This window comes from Peromyscus eremicus, chromosome X (assembly GCF_949786415.1).
Source record: "Peromyscus eremicus chromosome X, PerEre_H2_v1, whole genome shotgun sequence".
Taxonomy (NCBI): Eukaryota; Metazoa; Chordata; class Mammalia; order Rodentia; family Cricetidae; genus Peromyscus; species Peromyscus eremicus.
In genome coordinates, this window is record NC_081439.1 from 50,991,839 (window position 1) to 51,011,109 (window position 19,271).

A 19,271-nucleotide genomic window follows, 5' to 3' on the forward strand; every position below is an offset into this window, starting at 1 on the left:
CAGGGTTGCAATAGCGACATAACAGGTAGAGGGGTAACTAACAGACTTCTGATTGAATTGAGGCCACATCCAATAATGAATGAATTCATGTGTGAGACTGTAATCCTGGTCAAAAGCCTGTGGCTGGGGAGGCTATAGACCCAGTGTAGAAGATGCTATTATGATTTTCCTAAATGATCAGTTTTCCTTCTAAATACATGTAGACCTGAACTCTATAAACCTTTGTCAGAGAAGCTTCTTTTCGCAGAGGAGACAACAATCAATGTACTGAGAAGAGACTGGGTGCCCATCACTAAACGGGAAATCTTTATTAACTTTCCACCCAGGTTTAGAGACCATCAAGGAAGCAGAGACAGAAATAATGAAAGAAACATGATGGGGATGAGTTCTGGGAAATGCCGTCTTCTGGACATGACACAGCTATGGTAATCATGAAATCACAGCAGCTGTAGTTACCTGCACAGGATTAAGCCAGGCAAAACTCCAACATGGATGGTGTCCTAGTTTGGTTTCTGCTGCTGTGACAAAACCCTGCCCAAAAATAAGGTGGTGAAGGAAAAAAGGGCCTATTTCCACTTATAATTTATAGTCCATCATGAAGTCAGGGCAGGAGCTCAGGGCAGCAACCTGGAGGCAGTGACTAAGCAGAGGCCATGGATGAATGCTGTTTACTTGTTTGCTCCTCATGGTTTGCTCCACTACTTTTCTTATACAACCTGCCTGAGGATAGTACCACCCACAGTGGGCTGGGCCCTCCCACATCAATCATTATTCCTGGAAATATGGAATAAATTGTCTCCTTCCACTTTCACGTGGATTCTAGGATTAAAGGTGCACGGCAAGCACCTTTACCTACTGAGCCATGACCTTTTTTTAAATTTTGATTTGAGACAAGGTCTTATGTAGCCCAGGCTGGTCTCAACTCACTATATAGCTAAGGATGTCCTCCAACACATGTATTTGCTCGAAAGTGTGCACATGGCAAAGTACCGTTCAGAGGCCAGAGAACAACCTGGGAGAATTAGTTCTTTACTTCTAACATGTAAGTCCTAGGGATCAAACTAAGGTTATCAGACTTGGTGGTAAGCACCCTTAACCACCGAGCCAATTTCTTGGTTCTCTTCCAGTTTTTTGTTTTTTTTTTTTTGGTTTTTCGAGACAGGGTTTCTCTGTGTAGCTTTGCGCCTTTCCTGGAACTCACTCTGTAGCCCAGGCTGGTCTCGAACTCACAGAGATCTGCCTGCCTCTGCCTCCCCGAGTGCTGGGATTAAAGGCGTGCACCACCACTGCCCGGCTCAGTTTTTTTCCCCACATTTTCTTCTCCTACTTCCTCTATCTTTCTTCCTCCCTCCCTTCCTCCCTCCCTCCCTCCCTCTCCTTTTTTCCTTCCTTCCTTCCTTCTTTCTCTGTTTTATTTAGTTATTGTATTTTCTTTTATAATTGAGATGGGGGTCACATCACATATAGCCCACGCTGGTGTCCAGTTCACTATATAGTTGAGGGTAATTTGATCTTTTGATCCTTTTGCTGAGATTACAGGCCTGTGCCACCAAACCCAGTTTTATGTGACGACTGAGATCAAACCCAGAGTTTCCTGGATGCTAAGTAAGCATCTTATCAACTGAAATACACCCCAACTCCCTTTTAAATCCTGTGTGTATGTGTGCTCCGTGTACATGTCTGATGCTCTTCGAGGCCAGAGAGGGAGTTGGCTCTGGAATTGGAGTTACAGTGTTATTGGGAACCAACAGATTGGGAACTGAACCAGGGTCCTCTATAAGAACAGCACGTTCTCTTAAACACAGAACAGTTTCCCCAACTTTTTCTTTTCTTTTATTACAAAATCACACAATATAACTCAGGTTGGCCTAGAACATTCCATGTAGCCCAGAATGGCCTCAAATTCACTGCAGTCCTCTGGCCTTGCCTTTCTGAGTGATAGGATTATGAGCACAAGTCACTGTGCCTGGATTATTTTATATATTATTTTAAAGGTAATTTATCCTGGGCTTTGTGGTGTACACATGTAATTCTAGCACTTGGAGACAGAGGCACTAGGAGTACTGCATGTTCAAGGCTAGATTGCGTCACATAGCAAGTTCTAGGCTAGTAAGGGCTTCAGAAGAATTACAGTATTCCAGGGGCTAGAGGAATGAATCAGAGGTTAAGAGTGCATACTGCTCTTCCTGAGGACCTGGGTTTAGTTCCCAGCATCTACTTCCAGCAACACACAACAACCAATGAAACCTTGTTGAAAACAAACAACCTCAAAAGAATACCATGCCCTAATTCCACTCTCCTCTCACCACAGTAATTTATGATAACTGAAAAAAAATTGAACGTAAAAAACAAATATAAAGTGTGTACATTGAGAAGTAAAAGCTACTCTTTTTTATCAAAATTTGTTTTATTTCTACTTTTTAAAATTACTCTGTGTGTGTGTGTGTGAGTGTGTGTGTGTGTGAGTGTGTGAGTGTGTGTGTGTCTGTGTCTGTCTGTCTGTCTGTCTGTAATCGAGTGCATATCTGCAGAAGTCAGGACAAGGCTTCAGATCCCCTGGAGCTGGAGTTATAGAGGGTTGTGATCTGCCCAAGATGGATTCTGGGAACCAAATCAGCTTCCCTGGAAGAACAGAATGTGCTCTCAACCACTGAGCCATCTCTCCAGCCCCCTTATTCTTCTCAATACCTCTGTTGTTTCCAGAGATAACTATTGTTATTAGCTTGCCATTTATCTTTCTCCTCTGGAGACTTTTAAACATGTATAATTCATAAATGGTATTATATAATTAATATTGTCCTGTGACTTGATAATAGAATGAAAGTTCATTTCATGGTAGTTTGTGTTTTTTTTTTAAGGCTGAATAACACCCTGTTGAATTGATATACTATTTTTTTGTGTGGCCCCACTGAGCTACATTTTCAGTATTATAATACTGTGTTTAAAAGCCCACTAATGATTGCCATTCCGATTGTTTTATTTAATTATTAGAGTATTGCAGTGAATGACCTTGTAAATGCCTCTGTGCACAACAACAGAATGTTTCTCTAAAGTATGTAAACAGGTAAGCTGGGATAGTGTGTGCTTTTTGTTGTTGTTAGGAACTGAGAAAGTAGTAAGGAGACAAGAGAAGCTGTCTCCATTGGTCTTGTCTCCTAACAGGAGAAGCTGAGGAAGTATAAAGTCGAACTTTGCCCTTAGAAGGCAGCTATACTAACCATTATAGCACCAACACCACACCAAATTTGCCCTTATAAGACCAAAACAGAATATATTCTGGTAAACCTGCAGGGCTAGAAATAAGAAGAGCTGTCCTCCTGGAATGGAGGGAAAGAAAGAAAAGAGCAGCAGTTGAGGAGACAAAGAGAATGTGGAAGGGAGGCCTGATGAGCACCTTGAATTGGCTGGGCGGGTGTGCTGTAGGAGCTAAGGGGAAGCAGAAAGTACAAGGAGGGAGCAGAGACTGGGGAGGGCTTCATGTGGGTGAGGCCCAGGTGGCCCAGGGACAAGAGGGAGCACACTGCCTGTGGCCAGAGTGGCCTGGCTAGAGGGCAAGGTCTGTGGTGGGGAGCTGTGGGAAGAAAAGAAGGCTGGGAAGGGAAGTGTGTGCATCGTGGGGCAGGCCACCTGCCAACTCTCAGGACAGGTCAAAGTCGCCATTCCTGAAGATCACCATGGTAACCACATGGAGGATGGCCAGGGCAAGGCAGCCTAGAGGCAGGAAGACCAGGGAGGCACCAGTTTTCACAATTCAAAACAGTTGGTTAGGGAAGACCTAAGGTACTGTTGGTAGACATGGCAAGGAGGAAGCTACAAGGACAGACACACCAAGAGCATGGCTTGGTGACTAACGGGAAGGGTCCAACAGAGGAGAATTCAACAAGATGATACTCTGCACAGAACAGACGATGCTAACAACAAAACCACTAACAGATACAGAGCTGCTGGGGAGGATGAGGGTGAGCACACCTCACAGAGCCTGGCCCCTAAGAGGTAGCCGGCACTGTGGCACACACAGCAGGACGGAGGGATGGGGCAGATCCTTCTAGAAGTGTAGAGTGCGAACGAGGCATGTTTTACGGAGGGAGCACAAGCAGCGCATGAAGACTGGTCACATATGGCTGGCCACTGGTCTTTGGGGACAGAACTGGGATCTACTGACTAGACTGGGAGTCCCTGTTGGCAGGACCCATTTCATATTCCAAGACGACACTGGTTCAAATTGAATTGATCGCCTGGCTGGGGGAAGCTCCTGAAATGCTTACAACTTTTTATGTGAGGAAAAGCTAGGAAGCAACCCTACCCTCTCCCTGTCGTCCATTAGTGTGATTAATAATAAATATCCCCAGGCACTTGATGTTGGCAAGATGCCTTGTCACTGCTGCTTATTACCCGTCCGCTGTCCCCAGCTTCCAGCCTGCCCATTAGGTGCTGTGCTGATAGGAATCATAAAATGTGCCTCCTCCCTGAGTATGCCTGTCACAGCCTGGGACTGAGGTCATGGGTTTGGGCTGGTGGAAAGAAAGTAGACTTAAATTTCCACGACCCAGGCCCAGCTTCTGATCTTGTTATTAAGAAACCATATGATTTTCCAAAAGGTACTTCATTTCCCAGACTCTCAATCTCCTCATTCCTAGCTCTGAAAAGTCTTTTGTGACATGATGTGAGTCCCTAATACTCACTATATGGTAGATAACATTTTCTCTGCTGTCACTCAAACTCTGTGTTTCGTTTCCAAGAAAAGAGTACCCCGTTACTTTGGCTTATATTCTCAGCCATATTATGTCGCAGGGTGAACTTTTTCTGTTGGGGTGGGGTGACAGCAGTATATTCTTTTATAGTACTGTCCAGCTTCAGAATGTGCACAACTACACACACTATATCCACCCATCAATGCCCGTAAACTCATGCACACACAGAAAAAAAAAAACTGGGTAGCATGTTAAGGAGCTGAGCAAACTACTTAAAAGGCAAGGGCGGCATAGGAATCCAAGTGGAGTGGGAGAGGATGCCGTAGGGTGGGGGAAGGTAGAAGAGGGAAGGAAGTAGTCAGAGTCTGAGGGAGATGGGTGGGGTTGGACCAAGAGGAGGAGAGATTGCAATAGTACAAGTGCAAGTTTTGATAATCAGAACCATGTAACTGTGGCAAGTCTTTTCCAACCCGACTATAAGACTGATTTATGTAAAAGTGTACCACATGATCTCTTGCTGATCCTGCAGCCCACTAATTATCTTGGCTGGCTAGCCCAAGAGCTTCTGGAATCTATTTGTCTCTGCCGTGTTCTTATGCACCTCCTTGTCAGGCTATAGGTAGATGGTAGAATTCAAATTCAAGGCCTCATGCTTCTTGTGCAACCATTTTACCAACGGATCCAACTCTCCAGGCCCTAAATCTTATGTTTAGTCTCCTGTCCCTTGATTATGATGTCTCAAGCTTTCCTGGACACTGGGTCTAGAATGCTCCCGCACTTCATCTCCTCATAGTGGCCCTCACCTAGCTCTACTGTTTGATAACAGACTTGTCTAGCCTTCCTTGAATGGTAGGAATTTACCTCATCTACAACTCTTCTCGTGCTCCCTATTTCTCCCCGAGGAGCCAATCTATATGTAAACAGCTAGACTTTATTCTCACGTCTTTTTCTCCACAAAGACTGGCATAAGCCAGATCATATCTAAACTTAATTGTTGGGATTAATCTGATCCCAGAAAGATGGGTATAATTCTCAGGTCACTTATGATCACAATTAGCAGTTGCATGGGGGGAAGAATAGAAGTATTGATCATGGAAACATGGAGTGGTGTACCAAGAGGTAGGGAACTAAGATGAATTGCCCTGCCCATACTGAAGAACAGCAGAGCGCCACAGCTGCCTCTCCTTCGCTCTGACGATAGGGAGACTATTTGAAGTCTAACCTCCCAGTAATGTCCAGTTTCTTGACCACAGTAACCATCACCACTTTAACCAGCATCTGTCTGGTGAAGTGGGAATGTGAGGCATTACTTCATTGGTTCTTTTTTGCCCCTGGTTTTAACCATTATTTTTGACTTGTACCATTGCAATCTCTCCTCCCCTGGGTCCAACCCCACCATCTCCCTCAGACTCTGACTACTTCCTTTCCTCTCCTACCTTTCCCCACCCTACGGCATCCTCTCCCACTGCACTTGGATTCCTATGCCTCCTTTATTGTTTTAGTAGTTTACTCAGCTCCTTGACATGCTACCCAGCTTTTCTTTGTGCTTGTATTTGTGGGGAGTAGATGGGAGTGTGGTGTGGCTGTGGGTGTGCACATACACATGGCAGGTAGGGAATGACATGCTGGGGACTTCCACTTTCCAGAAAGTTGAACTAGTCTGCAGTGACCTTATTTTATTTTAGGTATTTATTTTAGTGTCCAAATCCTTTAGGCTCTAGGTGAACATGAGTGAAGGAATCAGTAAGTTCCTTTAACTTTGTGGGGGGAAAGGTCCATGGGCCATGAGAGTATCAAGGAATGTTACTGGCTGTTATTATTACTCCTTCTACCAAGGTCTTCTGAAAGATGCTGCTCTTCCTTGGGGCAGATACTCAGGTTTTGCCAGGGAATGCTCTTCTTCTCCCTCCCCCAGCACCTATCAAGGAACTGTGGTGTCAGCGACAGAAATGGAGGCATGTTGACTCATGGACTCTGTTAAGTTGTGAGAGGAGGAAATAGAACTGTTAGGTTCCTGAATGCAAATGCAAGACTTAATACAACCACGTTTATGGTTTTTTTTTTTTTTTTTTTTTTTTTTTGCTTTTTTCTGAGCAGGCTACTTCTTTCTCCTCCTTTTATAGTGTTTGAATGGGAAAGGACCTTGGAAACCCAGTAGTTTGGTCATTGTTCCAGAAGGGGAAACTCAATGCCAGAGAGGGGAAGGGACTTACCCAAGAGAGTGCAGAGGACACAGGGTGAGTTAATGATAAAACCATGATTTGAAGCCAGGTGGGTGTTCTGGTCACCCCTTTTAAATGGTCTTTCCACTATTCTGTATTTGACTCTCCATCACCGAAGCATATGGTACTTTCCCTTACAAAAGATACACAAGCCATGCTCCTGAACAGTTGCCAGAACAGGAGGGTATATATCTCACCTGAGAGACTTATACACTTATCAAAAAGTGAAAGTGAGTCTGGTGTTGGGGCCCATACCTGTAATCTCAGCACTAGGGTGGCAGAAGCAGGAGGATCCGGAGTCCAAGTCAACCCGCTACTGCTACTACCCTGTGTTAAAAAAAGAGTGAATGTGTAGAAATGGCAGCACACACCTGAAATCCAGTAGAGGTAGTAGGTTATTGGTTCTAGACTAACCTAAGGTAACATAGTAGGACTGTGAGTTCAAGACTAACCTAAGCTACATAATGAGTTTAAGGCCAGCTCTGGTGACAAATAGAGCAAACAAAAGTAATGTGTTGGGGAAGGGCTAAAGAAAGGACCACGGTACTAATCTGAGTAGAGCTGAGCCTGGGAATAGGAGGAAAGAAAGTGAACATAGGACACAGATATTTGGAAAATACCTCAATTCTGAAGAACATGGGGCCCAAACAATGTAGAAGGAAACGGGACAGGTGAAATGAACCCTAGAGAGGGGAATGAAGTGTTGAGGAGCTGAGCCAATTTAGTCAAGTTTCCTGAGAGTAGCAGAACTCTGAGGAGCTGCTATGGACAGCAGAGGATCTGTGTTCCCAGGGAGCTTACATGAAGCGTGATTGGAAGTCACAGCGAAGAGTTCAAACGTACACAGGGGGAACTTTCTAATCAGTAAGGATGCCTAGGGAGGAAATTGGGCAGCTCTAAGGGGCAACGGGTTCCCCAACAGTGGTAACTCACAGTCAAGAGCTGCATAAGCATCTGCTAGGGTGTGGCCCCCCCCAGTAAAGCTCTGGCTCAGACTGGGGGTGGAGTCTGAGGGTCGAAACTTCAGGGGCTAGGAACAGTTGAGAAAAGTGGGAGGGGGCAGAGGGGGCCTGGGTGGGGAGTGGGAGTCCTTCTGGGTGCGTTTGGGACCCCGGCCTGGCCCCCCACGTGGCCGGAGTGGTTGCACTGGGCTGGGCCGGGCTGGGCGGGGCGATGCCCGAAGCCGCGGGCAGGCTGGCGGGAGGGCGGGGAGAGGCGCGGAAGCCCGGCCACATAAAGGAGCGAGCGGCGCAACGGGGGCGGCTCTTTCCTGGGTGGGGTTTGCAAAGTCGTGGCCCGTTAGCAGGAAGCGGAGCAGTCGCCCGACACCAGAGTGGGACCCAATCTGAGCACCCGGCTCTCCCGAGTCCTTGCCGAAGTGTACTGCGCGCTCAGAACAGCCCGGCAGTTTCTAGCCAAACTTCACCAACTCCTCCGCCTTTGCCGCCACCATGCCGAAGACGGTGAGTGCCGGGGACAGGCGCTGTCGCTCCAGGGGGCTCCAGTTTGACCCTTGCAGCCCTGGCTGCGGACTTGCCTGGCCACAGGCCTGCCGGGGGTGGGGGTGGGGGGGGTGGGGAGGGGGGGATGCCGGATGGTCCCTGAAGGCCCTAAGAAGGAGAAGATAGTGGGGTCCTAATTTGAGCGCTCTAGAGGGTGAGGGGGTGTCCGGACTAGAAGTGTGGATAAGGAGAGGCCATCCTTTCTCAGGGTCCGGTTCCTCGCCTCTGGGATGAAGCAGTGGAAACTCGGGGTTGTTGGGCACTGGGAAGAGGACTCTACTTCTGAGAACATTTTCCCGGCCCAGGAATTGGCGCCTTTGTGGAGCAAGGCTACCACTGTCCCAGAAGAGCCCCATGGTAACAGAGAAGCAGGGAGGAGAGAGGAAGTTGCTCAGGGCGGATCCCGCATGCCCATCCACCTTTCCCACAGCCGCCCCCCCCTTCTCCCCGACTCCTGCTCTGCCCCCTTCCAGGGCTCCTCAGCTCAAACTACTTTCCCCTGGGAGATGAGGGGGATGTAGAGGGGCTCATCTGCTGGGCTACTTCCTTTTACTCAGGGGTGCGAACACTTAACTAGGCACAAGTCTGTGGAGGGGCCCACTCAAGCTACTGGAAGAGAGGGCAGGTTTCTCTTCCTCTAAGAAATCCCTGATAGACACAGTACCCCTCTATCCCCTCGGGACTGTTCTGTGAGGTATGGGTTTTCTCCTGTGAGTGCCACACCTATCTAGTGTGGTGCTTGATTAGAGATCTGGTCTCCACCCCACTGGCTGTTGCTAGAAGAGCAGAAGCCTCCAGGGAGTGAGGCCTAGGGGGGCCGGATGCCCAGTAGGGAGAGGTGGGGGAGGGGTGTGTGCTTGACTAATGAGCTCTGCTTGCTTTTGTGCAAGTCACGCCTGGTCCTTGTTCATGAAGGCCCAATGACCAGCACGACTTGAGTCTCTTAGGTGAAGGGGCTTGCTGGCCTCCTGTGTTGTGTGTTGCTAGTCCATCCATCTTCCTAAGAGTGCCTGAGCCTGGTAGAGCTGAGATAGTGACTAGGATGCTTAAGGAGGGATGAGGATCCCTGGGAGGAGAGGAGAGTGAATATGTACGGGGAGGTCTTTGTGTCTATACTGAGGTTTAGTTCCCACCTTACTGTATTCCAGCTTTAACTGTGGAGTCGTTCTTCAGCTTGTCAGAACTCTGTCCTTAAGGAACACAAAGTTTCTCTCTTTGTTTTCAGTATTTTGAGACAAAGTCTCATGGTCTTATGTAAAATGATACTTTGTGAAAGTATATCCATATGTCAAATTATCCTTTGTTCTCCTCCTCAGCTGCCCTCCTGTGTGTCCTTTACCCTAAGACCCCTAGCAGGTTCCTTTCCGACCCCTCCTCAATCTTCCCTTCTGTTTTCTTAGCGCATGTATTCCATGCTGGGCTTTTTGGTTGGTTGTTAATTTTCGAAGCAGGATCTTGCCCTATAACTTAGGCTGGCCTGGGACTCTCCACATAATGCAGATTGGTCCTGAATTTTTGCCAGTCTTCCTGCCTCTGCCTTCACAGTGCTGAGATTACAAGCTTGACAGCCACCGTACCTGGCTTGTTTGTCTTGATAGAGGGTCTGATTCTAGCCCAGGCTGGTCTAGAACTCACTTTGTTGCCCCAGATAGTCTTAAAAACTCTTGGAAGCCATTCTGCTTCACTCTTCCAAGTGCAAAGATTGTAGGTTTGAGCCACCACCAAACTCGGCTTCCACTCCTCTGTTGTGTACGTAACCATTTCTAAACTATGAAAGATACAGAGTGGTAGTGTAAAATCAAAGGCTTTCCTTTGTATTAGCCATGGTTAGTTTCACTGTTAGAGCCATTTTTTTTTCCTAGCCAGGCCAAGCTTTACATCATTTGAAATAAGCCTTTCTTGGATTGTTTCCTGATTGGTAGTTTCCTAAGTTTGGTCTTTCATGCTTTTCGAGACAACGTCCTACACTGTAGCACAGGCTGCCAACTCCTAGCACTCTTGACTCAGCCCTACGAGTGCTAGGATCACAGGCTTTCACAATATCACCAGCCCATCTCTCCCTTCTGGAGAGAAGACAGTTCTAAATTAAAATGCCTTTCCTGGGACTTGGAGAGGTGGCTCAACAGTTAAGAGCTCCTGCTGCTCTTTCAGCTTCCGGTCTCAGTGTCCACATGGCAGCTTACAACTGTCTGTAACTCCAGTTTCAGATGTCTGACTCCCTCTTCTGGCCTCCTTGGGCATCAGGCACAAATGTGGTGCACATACATACATGCAGCCAAAACACGCATGCACATAAAATAAACATAAATGAACTTTTTTTTGAGAAACCCTTTCTGTTTCACTCCCATCTTTAACTTAACAAACAAACAAACAAACAAAAACAACAAAAAAACAAAACCTTCGAAGACTTTGGAAACTCTCTTGGATTCCCTAAAACCAGATTGTGAATTTTCAAGGTCTTGAGTTTTTTATTTCAAGCTTTATGATTTATGAAGTTATAATTTATTTATTTATTTACTTAACTGGTTTTATGAAACAGAGTCTCATGTATCCCAGGCTAGGCTCGAACTTCTAATCTTCTTGCTTCCACCGCCCAAGTGCTGGGATTTGAGGCATATGCCGCCATGTTTGAACAACTACGAATTCGAATTCTTCCCATGGTATAGATGAGGAAACTCATGGTAGGGGAGGACTGACCATGCGTGATGCAGCCTACCAACAGGAAGACGACAACTTGAATCAAGGTCTTTGAGGGGTCAGACTTGGAAAAACCTGTTTGGTTTACTGGGATTTTAGCTTTAGATCCTCAGCAGGCCTGGGGGGAAAAAGTGATCAGTGGTCATTTGATGGTATCATCCATGATAGCAGCCACAGAGCTCAGCTGCTTGAAGTATTTGAAAACGTCCGGGTCTGCATTCAGCTAAACTTTAACAGGGGCTAAGAACTGTTTATTTTCTTGCCATTCCTAGCATTGCTTGAGCCACTGGAGTGGCACTAAAGTGGTACTTGGCAAATAGGGGGCAGAATTTCAGGCTTCTAACCCTTGAACCAGCCCTGCCTGTAGACTTGAGGGTGGGGCGAGGGATCAGGAATGAAGGTTGCCGGAGAGGTTTCTACCTCCATCCACTGCCCCGCCCCCAGTATGTCTCTTTTTTGGAGACAGGTTCTTGCTCTGTAGCCCTGGGCGGCGTATAAAATACCGGTTTTTAACTGCAGCCATCTTCTTGACTCTGCCTCCCAGCTGCTGGAATTACGGTGTGAACTGCCACCTGAGGCTGTTTGCTTTGCTTTGTTTTGAGAGAGTCTTGATTGCAGGCCATCTTACTTCTGCCTCTTCAGTGATGAAATTATGTAGTCTCTCCCACATCGAAATATTCTTTAACTTATTATTGTTGTTGTTGTTATTATTATTATTATTATTGGTGTGTGTGTACAAGTGGAGGTTAAGGGCAAGTTTCAGGAGTCGTTCTCTCCACTGTAGGATCTGGGACTCATACTCAAGTGGTTAGCTTTGTCTGCTAAGTGGTTTCCCCTTTGAGCCACCCTGGGAGCCATGTCCTTCGTTTTGTTTGTGACAGGGTCTCATGCTGCCCAGTTTGGCTGTTAACTGTATATATAGCCAAGGATGACCTTGAACTCTGTGTCCTCCCACCTTCCACATGATAGGATAATAGATAAGTGTTACAGTGACTAGCTTTTCTCCACTTTTTTGATTTTCCAATTTGCTGAACCCTTTGTGAAAGTGTAGATGGTATGAAAAATCTCTTGCAGAGGGAGGGAAAAGTCGAGGCACAAATAGTCTTTATTCTCATGTTAATCTTGATGGGAAAGGTTGCTCTGTGAGTCTGTGATGGGGTAGTGTTGATTATTGCATTATTTTCTAAATGCCTGTGATGGTCGCCTGTAAGGATAGTGTTGCCAGGCATGGTGGCTCATGCTTGTGATTGTAGCTCTTGGGAGGCCGAAAGATTGCAGTAAGTTTGAGACCAGCTTGAGCTCTAGGGTAAGGGTGATGTCTTTTCTTTGGCCTGTTATTCTTATCCAACTGCTTCACTAGATTGTGGAAATGGAAAGGACATTTAGAGGTCTTTCCCCATGCTTCCCAATCTAATTCTCTATGGATGAGAAGTGATGACAGCTACAATTATTCTGAACTCTGTTCTAATAGTGTTGCTTGGCAACAGTCTTTCTTAGGTCCCATTGTATATTCCTGGGAGTTCACCCCCACCCCCACTGGAATTTCTAGACGCAGGGTCCCTGGAGGGGGAGATCTGGCTACCAATAGTACTATCAGGGTTGGGCTTTTCATGGCTTCACTGACTGGCTTTGATCTTCGAAGATAGATCTGACTCTGTCTGATCTTTGAAAGATAGAACTGAGTTTGTCATGTGCTTCTTTCTAAACTCCCAGCCTTTTCTCCCTGCTACCCCCACCTCATTCTTCTGTCCCTAAAGAGGGAAAACAAACAAACAGTACAAAGGTGGTCTTCTTTGGGGTTGGCCGTTGGTCAGGTCGTGATGAGGATGGTTTTTCATAATTGACTGGCTTTGCTGTTCATCCCACTTACTTCATGCTTGATAGAGCTGAAAAACTTTTCAATTCCAGCTTCTATTTGTGGTAGAAGAACCCTTAGTTTGGGGGGTCAGTTTAGCAGTTCATGAACTTGGATGGCGGGTGTTGGGAAATAGAAAGTAAAACTGAACTTAGAGTATTTGTTCTCCTTCTATATAAGGAGATGAGATGTTCTTTGATTTTTAAAGATTTAGTGTGTGTTATTTATATTTGAACAAATAAAAATTTTTCCTTGAAGTCGAGTGGTGGTGCTGCATGCCTTTAATCCCAGCACTCTGGAGACAGAGCCAGGTGGATCTGTGTGAGTTCGAGGCCAACCTGGTCTACAGAGTGAGTTCCAGGAAAGGTGCAAAACTACACAGAGAAATCCTGTCTCAAAAAAACTAAAAAAAAAAAATTCTTCAAAGTGTTTCTAGGACCTTTAAAGAAGTTCTGTGAATGTATAGACACCTGCCAATAACTGAAATTCTAAATCTTGACTGAGTTTGTTCACAAAATTAAGCAGGTATCTTTTTAAATTTTGTTTTTGAAACCCAAAAATTCTGTTGGTCCAGATTGGCCTGGAATGTATGAGAATCTCCTTACTTAGCCTCCTAAAATATCTTGTGTTGTCATATTAAGTAGAAGACTGAGGAAGATTCTACATGTCTCAATTTCCTTAACATTTTGTTAAATGTACAAATATTTACAACTGAATTAGTTTAAGTTAATTGTGTTCATCAAAGTTGCTTCACAGGGCAAAAATGGAATGAAAATAAAGGAAATAATGTTCTAAATGATGAAGAAAGTCTGGGCATGGTAGTATAGGCTGATAATCTCAGCACTTGAGAAGTAGAGGCAGGATGATAAGAGTATAGGGTTATTCCCCACTCAATAGTGAATTTGAATATAGCTTGGGCAATATGAGACCTTGTCTCATAAAACAACAGAAAAGTTATTCAAAGTGGGCCATTAGCTAATTCCTTTCTGTCGGCTCCCAGTATCTCCTTCAGTTTGTCATAAGGGACCTGTGCCAACAACAGAGTAACTGTAGGGACCCTTCTAATACTGATATTCTTGACAGCCTTGATGGTACAGTGGTATATATAGCCTTGGCTCTCCTGTTTTCATATGCATTCTTTCATTCTTTAGAATTTGAATACCTTGGAGGTGCAGAGCGTACTAGAGATACAGAGTTGATAGTGCTTGCTGAAAGGTATTATCTTGTCTTCCTATACTTTGCAGTATTGTTTGGTGAGTACCAGTTTAGAATGTGGAGTTTCTGGTTCACTTCATTAGATCCTGCCAAAAACACTGGCATGATTACTCTAGGCTATTTCTCTGAGGTTTGGGCTGTCTTGTATTTTTCCTCACTTAGGCAAGAAAGCAAGCAAGTGAAACTTCATTGTGAAGGTGGTAAGTTTATTGAAAAGCTCTAGGCAAACAGGAAAAGCTTTGTAAAGAGTTGTGTGTGGTGGCTTATGCCTGTAATTGCAGCACTCTGGAGACTGAGGCAGGAAGAGGCTGTGAGATTGAGGTCAATCTAGGCTATATCGTGAGTTCATTGTCAGCCTGAATAACAGAACAACCTTGTCTCCATAAAGAAATAAATAAAACCTGTGTAGGTTTCTCTACCTTTCTTCGCATATTGTACAGTGCCTGCATCATAGATTTCCTATAGCTTTACTGAAAGGTTAGGGAGATGCTAGGTTCCTTTTTGAGGGGAGAGAAAGCTCTTATTGAGACAGGTTTCACATAGCCCAGGCTTGTCTTGAACTTGTGTAGAGGAGGATGGTCCTACTACTTCCATCTCCAAGTATTGGGATTACAGGCATGTGCTACCACATCTAGCTGGAAGTTATAAAGATTTATCTGAAATTTATTTCTAAATATAGTTGAGTAGTTAGATGTATTGGTAGATATTAAGAAGATGGTGAAGATAAGACAAATCTTCTAAGGTGTATACTACCAATGAGCTGAGGACTAGGCACTATGGGGTGCAGCATTTCAAATAAATGTGTTTTCACTTGGAGTATCCCACAGCTTCCTCAGCCCGAAGATTCACTGTATCTAATTATTTTTGGATGACCATGGTTTCCCACAAGAGTATGTTGAGCTACAGAAAATCTGAGCTGGCCTTCTACTTCAGCCTTCGTAGTTTCGATGAGGACACTGAAGCCCACAATAAGGTAGAGATTTCAGTGAGCTGATAATAGGGTCATGACATCTTGCCTGATGCCGTTATAAGGGAGGATGTTTAGTGTTTCATGACTCAGCTGGGGGTGACTTGACCATCATGTTAGTGACTGTACAGCAATCCCCGGGGACTTCTAACGAAGGAGATGGTTCAAGTCCTGGGCTTTTCTTGGGAACCCTGTAGCACTTCCTTCTTGACTGTGAAGGGTGGTAGAAGACAGATGGTTGAAGGGACCTGGGGAGAGGCTGTTTGCTCATTTTTCTGCTTGAGACTAGGCCTCACTGCCCTAAGAGTCATATTTTTCTTTCAAAGAGGATTTCTAGTCCAGGTTGAATTTGATCTAGTTATGTAGTTGATGATGACCTTGCTAATTCTCCTGCTTCCACCTCTCCAACTGCTGGATTAAAGGTGATCACTACCAAGACTGAGTTTTTTGAATCTCTGAAAAGTATTTATTTATGTGCATGTACCTCTCTCTCCCTGATCCCTCCCCCCCCCCAGTGCGCGTGTGCGTGTGTGCAAGTGCGTGAACACTCCCACATGTTGCATTGTCTATGGCATGTATGGAGGTCAGAGGACAAGTTGCCAGAGTCAGTTCTCTCCTTCCACCATGTTGAACTCAGGTCATCAGGCATGATAGTCAGCTCCTTTACTGGCTGAGCCAACTCATTGCCTTTGTATTTTGTTTTATGTTTTGAAACAGATCTCATGAGCCCTGGTTGGCATTGAACTTGCTATGTAATTGGACTTCTGACCTTTCTTCCTCTATCTCCCAAGTATTGGGAATACGGACTTATACCCCCATGCCTATCAAGCTCTGACCTCTTTGAATTCAAGCTTGACCTGTCTTTTGCATTAGAAGAATACTATAGAACTTGTCTTTCTAATTTGATGACAATATTTGCTGCTGTAGCAGCCATTTCAATGTAGTCTGGAGTCAACTGACCTCAGCTCTCAACACTCACCTCTAGGTGCTTTGCTAGTGGGTCAAGTCTGGGGAAGATAGTTAGCCAAAAAAATGACATTTCAGACTTTCTTAGAAAGGATATAGTATTAACAAGTACAGACTCTAGGACTAGACTGCTTGGACTCAGATTCCAGTTATGTGACCAATGAGTTGTTCCTAACATGCACAAGACCCTGGGTTCCATCCCAGAACTAAAAGGAAAAGGAGCTAAGTAATTTACCACAGGTATAACTCAGTAGTCACGTAGCTGTAATTCAAATCCAAGCTGCCTGGTTCTAGAGTCTGAATTTCCTTCTCCATCTCCATCCCCCTTCTCTGGTCCTTCACTTCTGTTTTTTGTTTGTTTGTTTTGTTTTGTTTTAAACAAGGTCTTCTTTTATAGAATAGGCTGGTCTTGAACTTGTAAGTATCCTTCTACCTTTGCATCCTGAGTGCTGGAATTCCAGGCATGTTCTACCATCCATATCTGAACTTTTTTTTTTTGAGTGGAGTCATAGTAGGTGGCACAGGCTGGTCTCTGGACTCCTGGTCTCAAGTGGTCCCTCTGTTTTGGCCTCCTGAATAGCCACAGGTATGGAACAAACATGCCTGCCTCACTAGGTGATATCTGAACCTTATTTTCCTCAACTGTAATTTAAAGATAATACCTGCTTCATAGGGTTGTTGTGTGGATTAAGTGAGATAATTTATATAAAGTGCTATAACTGTTCCTAATATCTAACAGTGTCATATAAACGTCATCACCAATTATTACTGAGATGTCCAACCATCTCCTAGGAGCTTCATCTTCATAATTTGTTGAATTGTTACTATTACTGTAAAGCATATAAACACAATGAATAGAGAATACAATTCATGCCTTTATAAGTTTCCCATTTAATTGGAGATTTAGGCCCAACTCATTCTTAGAAATAGTTTGATTTAAAAATGCCATGCATGTATTTTTTATAAACACATGTATGGCATTTTCTATAGATTTTAATAAGGAGTTTCCTGGGACATTAGTGGTGACATAAAGAGTACACAGTGACTATTCTGGGTGGGAAAGTGATAGGACTTTTGTATAAGGGTATAAGTCAGGTGATCTTAGGCCAGTGCCCTTTTGAAATAGTCCTTTCTTCATTGGCAAACATTTTGAAAGGTCTATGAAGGATACTGTACCTTGAGTTTTTGCAAACTTGAGTGAGTTGATTCTAATACAATCCGTTATTTTTCTTGGTCCAGTAGGTTTCTAAATGGCTCTGGGAGATGGTTCAGTGGAAGAAGCGCTTGCTATACAAACATAGGGACCTCATTTTGGATCCCCAGGACCCACATTAAGGGTACAGCTGCAATCTCTGAGCTCCTACTGCAAGATGGGAGGTAGAGAGAGGAGAATTCTGGAAGCATATGGGCCAATTGGCCTGGAGTAAAGTGGCAGAAACAAGAGAGGTGCTTTCCTAAATAAGGTGGAAGCCCAGGACTGATAACTGAGGTTATCCTTTGGTCCTCCACGTGGATTTTTTTTTTTTTTTGGTTTTTTGAGACAGGGTTTCTCTGTGTAGCTTTGCGCCTTTCCTGGAACTCGATTTGGAGACCAGGCTGGCCTTGAACTCACAGAGTTCCGCCTGCCTCTGCCTCCCAAGTGCTGGGATTAAGGCGTGCGCCACCACCGCCCGGCCCTCCACGTGGATTTTGTGGCAAGTGTGCACACGCAGAAATACACATGCATGCATGCACACCTGCATGCACACATGAGGAAAAATGGTTCCTTCCTTCATGCTTCTGTTTGAAGTAAGCCAAGAAATGGAACTCACTGAAGACTGGCTTTCTATTCTCCCATTGACTTTGTTGGGAGAGGAGGTGTTTGGGGAAAATTCGAGGGATGAGTTCTCAGTGCGTGATTGTGACAGCTAGAGAGTATGATGCTTTCTGACCAGAGCCTACCTTACACCATGGGCACCTTGAATTTGGAGACTAAGATTTGGGGGTAATTTCCCAAGTGCTGGTCTTTGGGTATGCCTGACAACAGAAATAGCAGATCTAATACTGTTTTCAAATTTATTTTTCACTTGTGGAAATTTGATAGGAAATTTATGTGACTGAAAATTTATGTGGTACTGATTGAGGCAAATCATGGGAAGAGTTGAGGTTTGAGCATTTTGTGATACAGGACAAAGAAGAGTCCTGAAAAATTACATCCTGGTTATGTATTTGGGAGATAATAGGAGCCAATACCTGTGAGAGGGAATTAAGCTTATCTATGGAGCATGGTCAGCATTTTCTTCTCTTTAGTTTCGTTCACCCTTAAAAAGATGGATGAAGCTTCATTATTATTATTTTTTGAGATCGGGTTTTACCATGTAGACCAGTGTGGCCTCAGACTCACAGAGATCTACCTTCTTTTGCTTCCCGAATTCTGAGCTTAAAAGCATGTACCACCAAGCCTGGAAAAGCCACGTAATTCTTCAGATAGCTGAAGTAGTTTCTTCTCTTACCATTTTGTTCAAGTCTACCCTCATCCCTGGGTCTGGTCTTTTTTCAAAAATCGCAGGCTGAGTATTTGATGAAGTGCACCTAAAGGCTTTTTCTTAATTGTTATAATCTTTAATTAATCTGTGAGATGGGGTTGGAAGTATCAAGGGAACATCCAGTACCACTGTTATTAGTTAGGTTGTATAAGTCTTTGCTATCTTCAAGAGTTTAGAATAAGCTAAATATCTTCTCAACCATCATAGTAGATACTTATGAGAGACTGACAAACCTATAAATGTTATTTTACTAAAACCAAAAATTATATGGACTTTTGCCTTGGATTTGTTTTTTCTCCAGCATGAGAATATCGGCAACATCAGAAATATGTAAATGTAGAGCTTCCTTCCCCAGGTTCTTATTGCCCTTGGTCCCTGGGCATGGCACGGTGAATCTAGCATACAAGAATATTGGCCATTTTGCTTCAGGGTTACTTTGCTTCTCTCCTCAGGGTACTTGGAGAGTGCTCATGAAGAGTTTGAGGTGGCTCTGGGAACAATTTAGCCTATTTGCCTTTCTGCAATAACCTAGGCATTTTCTTATGATTGGGAGTTTGCCTCCTGGCCAGAGGCCAGTTGCCAGAGGAAACCAGTGACTAAAGGCTTCCTCCCTGTGATGTCACCTTCTGGA

The 19,271-nt window shown here is 44.6% G+C and overlaps 1 protein-coding gene across 1 annotated transcript in view; it reads left to right on the forward strand.

The window, feature by feature from the left end:
• The first annotated feature begins 8,169 nt into the window (after positions 1-8,169).
• Positions 8,170-19,271, forward strand: part of Msn (moesin) — a 74,122-nt gene continuing 63,020 nt past the window's right edge. The window contains exon 1 of the mRNA XM_059250709.1: positions 8,170-8,376. Coding sequence (XP_059106692.1) covers positions 8,365-8,376 — 12 coding nt within the window. The 5' untranslated portion in view covers positions 8,170-8,364. The remainder of the gene's footprint in view (positions 8,377-19,271) is intronic.